The sequence below is a fragment of the Scyliorhinus canicula genome, unplaced genomic scaffold, assembly GCF_902713615.1.
Source record: "Scyliorhinus canicula unplaced genomic scaffold, sScyCan1.1, whole genome shotgun sequence".
Taxonomy (NCBI): domain Eukaryota; kingdom Metazoa; phylum Chordata; class Chondrichthyes; order Carcharhiniformes; family Scyliorhinidae; genus Scyliorhinus; species Scyliorhinus canicula.
The window spans coordinates 99071-103722 of record NW_024055446.1 but is presented as its reverse complement, the minus strand read 5'-3'; the positions used below and the strand labels follow the sequence as shown (position 1 = coordinate 103722).

General features: G+C 43.1%; 1 gene segment (V, D, J or C); it reads right to left on the bottom strand.

Annotated features, from left to right (window-relative positions):
- Positions 1–936: 936 nt before the first annotated feature.
- Positions 937–1866, bottom strand: LOC119959471. The segment is given in 2 exon segments: positions 937–1430; positions 1530–1866. Coding segments are annotated over 2 exon segments (477 nt in total).
- Positions 1867–4652: the final 2786 nt, after the last annotated feature.

Sequence of the window (4652 nt, the reverse complement as noted above, 5' to 3'; positions counted from 1 at the left end):
AACGCAGTAATAGATAATAGACGGCACAGTCAGTCAGCTACAGCCCCTTGAAGCTTAAACTGGCGAATTGAGTAGAGGTCTCGAATTCTACCGAGAAATATGGTTTGGCAAAACTTTCATTTACCCACCCAGAATTCCTGCAGTGCAACTTCGTGCGCTGTGTATCTGGTGCTCTTGTGCCAGAATAAGTAATGAAGCTGATGTTGCATATACCTTATTCAGTTTTCCCTTCTACGACTGTCTTTAGATCTGAGGGCAGCAACTGACAAACAGAGCCTCCATGACCTGGATCTAAATCCATATTCAAACAAGGAATTATCAGACCGGCGGGTGTTTAATATGCTGATTCATACCCTATTTTGGAAATTGGAGAAAATGCGGAAGGTGTTTAGTCCACAATTACCTGTCAGAAATATTCCCACAATATCCTGATGCTAAGTCATATTCTGCTTGCTATCCGCTCTGTCAAAGGAGAGTTGAGTATTTGAAGATACTGATCGCTATCCCACCATCAATAATCTGCTGCAAGGTCTCAGGATTCTATCAACTCACTGCCATTTGCTCGCAGTGCGGTTGTGAAACGGATGAATAGTGAAGTGACTGCGAATGAACAGAAACATATTATAGAAATAAAAAGACACTCCAAAAGGCCATGAACATCGAGGGAAATTGATGCATGGGAGTGTGTTTTAACATTCGATGTTCCTAATTTGTAAATTTCAATCTTTTCATTAATACAATCCAGACAACTAAAACACGCTGTTCATTTCGAGTTTGTGCGCGGTCGTGATCAAAAGGATCGGTATGCTAACGGGGAGACGGGGAAAAGCTGCACAATAAGTCAGACAGACACAGAAATAACATCAAAAGAAAAAAACGAGGTGACACCAGAAATTAATTTGTGACTCTCATTTTTATTACAGCTGTGAGCTGAAAGCAACTACTTTAATTCCCTAAGTGGCCCTTGCCTGGTTTTGTTGTCTTGCTCTGAAATTATGAAAAGTCTCGTTGGCTTTCACTGTGGAGGTTGAATGTTTATCGGCGAGAGACCGCCCTCTGGTGAGGACTAACTGGAACTCTCAGTGTGGGGTTATTGTACGGCAGCTGCTCTCTCTGCAGCAGTGTGGGCTCCATGGCACAGAAATACACGGCGCAGTCAGAGAGAAGGGCCCCGGTGATAGTTAAAGGAACCGTTGTGCTTTCTTTATGCAAAACCGCCAAGAACCTGGCTGGTAAATTTGGAGACTTATTTACACCCCCAGAGCTATATATTATCATTAAATATTTTGGAGCTTTCCCGGGATACTGGATGTACCAGAGCAGAGTTCGAAGAGTAGCTGTCGAGTATCTACAATCCAGTGTTACGTTCTGTCCTTCCAGAACCTTTAATTCAGATCGATCCTGGAACACTGCGTCTTCGCCATTTGTTCCTGTAAAAGACAAATAATGTTTCAAACGTCTGGGAATGAATATAACATATGGAACATGTGCATGTGTGATATTAAATATTATAGTAAATATTGACTCACTGGGCAGGATGCTGAGAATCACCATAAAGCAATATGAGGAGAACATGGTGCCTGGTTTAAAGTTGGAAAGAAATAACATCATGTTTGAAGTAAGTTGCAGTTCTAGTCTGATATTAAAGAGTAATCTCCAATCAGCTGCAGATTTCACGCAATGTGATTCTGATGGGCGTTTCCCAAGGTCAGGATTGACTAGTCCCTCAGTGCTCGTGAGAGTCGGGCACCAATCGTTCTTGCTTCTGGACTAATGAACTCCTTTAGCATTTTCACTGCCTTGGTGTCTCTCAGCTTTCTCTTCGTGTCTGTCTCTCTCTGCTGTTCGGCTTCTCTGTCGGTATATCGCCTCTCCCTCTCTCTCTCTCTCTCACACACACAAACTTTCTCTGTCACGTTTTCGTTCTTTCACATGGCATTCAAGTTCAGAGAGTCGAAAATAAAATTCATCTCAAATTGCCGTTTCAACGAATTCACCAACCAAGGTCCAGTGAAGGGACCCGGTGACGTGATGTGGAGACAAGAAGGTCGGAGACACGATTTGAGACAAACGAACAGATAACAACATAGAGAGAATAAGACATAAATAATAATATATTAATTAATTGAGAAAATTATATAATCAATTGAATATAACACGACACGTGTCAAAATAAGTTACTTCACTGCGATTTAAACATAATTTAACATTAGTTCCTGTGTATATTCACCTGCATTAAAGTACATTATAATAGTAATAAAGAGGAACCCGTAACTGCTCCCACCGAAGTAAACAGACAAATACAATGCTGGACCTCTTTGGTGGGAGGACCTTTAAATTATACAAGATGATAACTACAGTTCAGACGCCAGACTAAAATGGAGGCAGCTAACTTCTAATGTATGTTAAATACATGCATGTTAAATTACACGTTTCAGATACTAAACTGCCAGCGTATATCCCCGTCCTGTACATATGCCACGAACAACAGAGATCATTTCCCTGAGTGCCACAGTAGAATCTTAATCAAATTCGACTCCCTTCACTACCACCCCTAACAACTCCCCCTCCCCCATACCCTTCCCGGCAGCCAGTTCAATTTATTCAGTGACAGAGACTGAAATAAATAGAACATCTTCATCTGCATCCAAACTGTTAATTCTTCCAGAGAACAGCTTTCAGGACAATTACGGATTAAACAGTCGCTCAGGTCAATTAGAGATCGAACTTTGTTGATATTTACCCTTCTGTTAGTGATCAGCGAAATGTACGGTTAGATTTTCAGCCTCTGCAATAAACACAGACTTGTGATTACAGAAATAATATCAGGCCAATCAGACACAGCTCTCGAGGCGATGTTCCTGTCATATGTTCCGCAGGAAGTGGCTTCAGTCAAGCTTCAGCCAATAGCCTCAGTGTTTGTTTAATTTTGCACAGGTTTCTGAGATGAATAAAAAATCTCTGGAAAATGCTGAAGCAACAATATCGCTCTTCGTTCTCACAATGGTCTGGGTTATATTAATTATCTGTAAGATGTTTAACTTTTTTACGAGTTTCTCTTTGGTGTAATAAATTTGACAAATGGAAACTTGAGGAGGAAAAATCTATATCTACTCTGAGTTATGATCGATTGCGAGCATTTCTGGTCTCTTCCTCACTGGTCGAACATGGGGACACAAAACAAGCACATCTTTACATTATGCTCAAAATTGATTCGATGTAAAATGAACAGAGGAAACCTTTCCCAAAGGGCAGTACGGTAGCACAAGTGGTTAGCACTGTGGCTTGACTGGGTCCTAGGTTCGATTCCCCGCTGGGTCACTGTCTGTGCGGAGTCTGCACGTTCTCCCGTGTCTGCGTGGCCTTCCTCCAAATGTTCCGGTTTCCTCCCACAGTCCAAAGGGGTGCAGGCAAGTTAGGCGGATTGGCCATGCTAAATTGCCCTTAGTGTCCAAACGGGTTAGGAGGGGTTATTGGGTTACGAGGATATGGTGTAAGGGGCTGGTTTAGCTCACTGGGCTAAATCACTGGCCTTTAAAGCAGACCAAGCAGGCCAGCAGCACGGTTCGATTCCCGTACCAGCCTCCCAGGACAGGTGCCGGAATGTGGCGACTAGGGGCTTTTCACAGTAACTTCATTGAAGCCTACTCGTGACAATAAGCGATTTTCATTAATTTCAAGTGAGAGCTTACGTTGGTCGCACCGGACACGATGGGCTGAATGGCCTCCTTCTGTACTGTATGTTCTGTGTTCAAAATTGTACCTGTTACACTAGGCTTGTTAACCTTTTGGATTTATTTGAAGACAGAGGAATCTGCTGCTAATTTTGGAAAGTCCAGGTCTCAACCGCCCCCCACACGCCCCACCTCCCACACACAGTCTCCCACCCGCTCTTCCCTGTTACACCACAGAGTTGTTTTTGTACGAGGCCCCCTCAGGTTGCTGTCACTGTGTCCATCAGTCCGCAGTAATACACCGCGCTGTCAGACAGCCGCAGCTCCCGGATGGTGAATTTCCCCTCACTGTTCGAAATATCCAGAGATGCAGAAAATCGATTTCCCACACCCACAGTTCTGGAAACTGCACCGGAATTAGGAACGTTAATCAAGAAGATGGGGCCTTTCTCCCGATCCAGGCGGTACAGCTGTAAGGAATATGAAGCAGCAATGGTCGGATAGCTGTAATTAATCGTCACCGAATCTCCTTCAAACGGTGTCAGTGTAATCGGTTCCTGTGAGACCGAATCTGTACCACTAACACCTGCAGAAAGTTAGAGGTAAGGAGTTTAAAAAAAAACATTCTGTTATATTAATGTCATCAAGGTACCGGCATCTTTTGCAAATATAGAGAATAAACAGTTAAAGGGAAGATTACTATGTCAGTACAACATGAAAGTGCAAATTGTGTAACTTGCGCTATTACCGGTTAAGAGAGCCGCAGCTGAGAGGAATGAGTAAAAAGTAACTCCCAACATGTCCACAGAACAGATGGTGGATTTGAACAGAGGGAGTTAAACCTGAATTGTTTTAGTTCAGACTCTATGCCGATTGGCTCATTCCTGACAGTCAACAGGTGACACCCAATCAGCTAACAGTTCTTTTGTCCTGCAAGGAATAGAATGACAGAATCCCGACAGTACAGAAGGAGGCCAT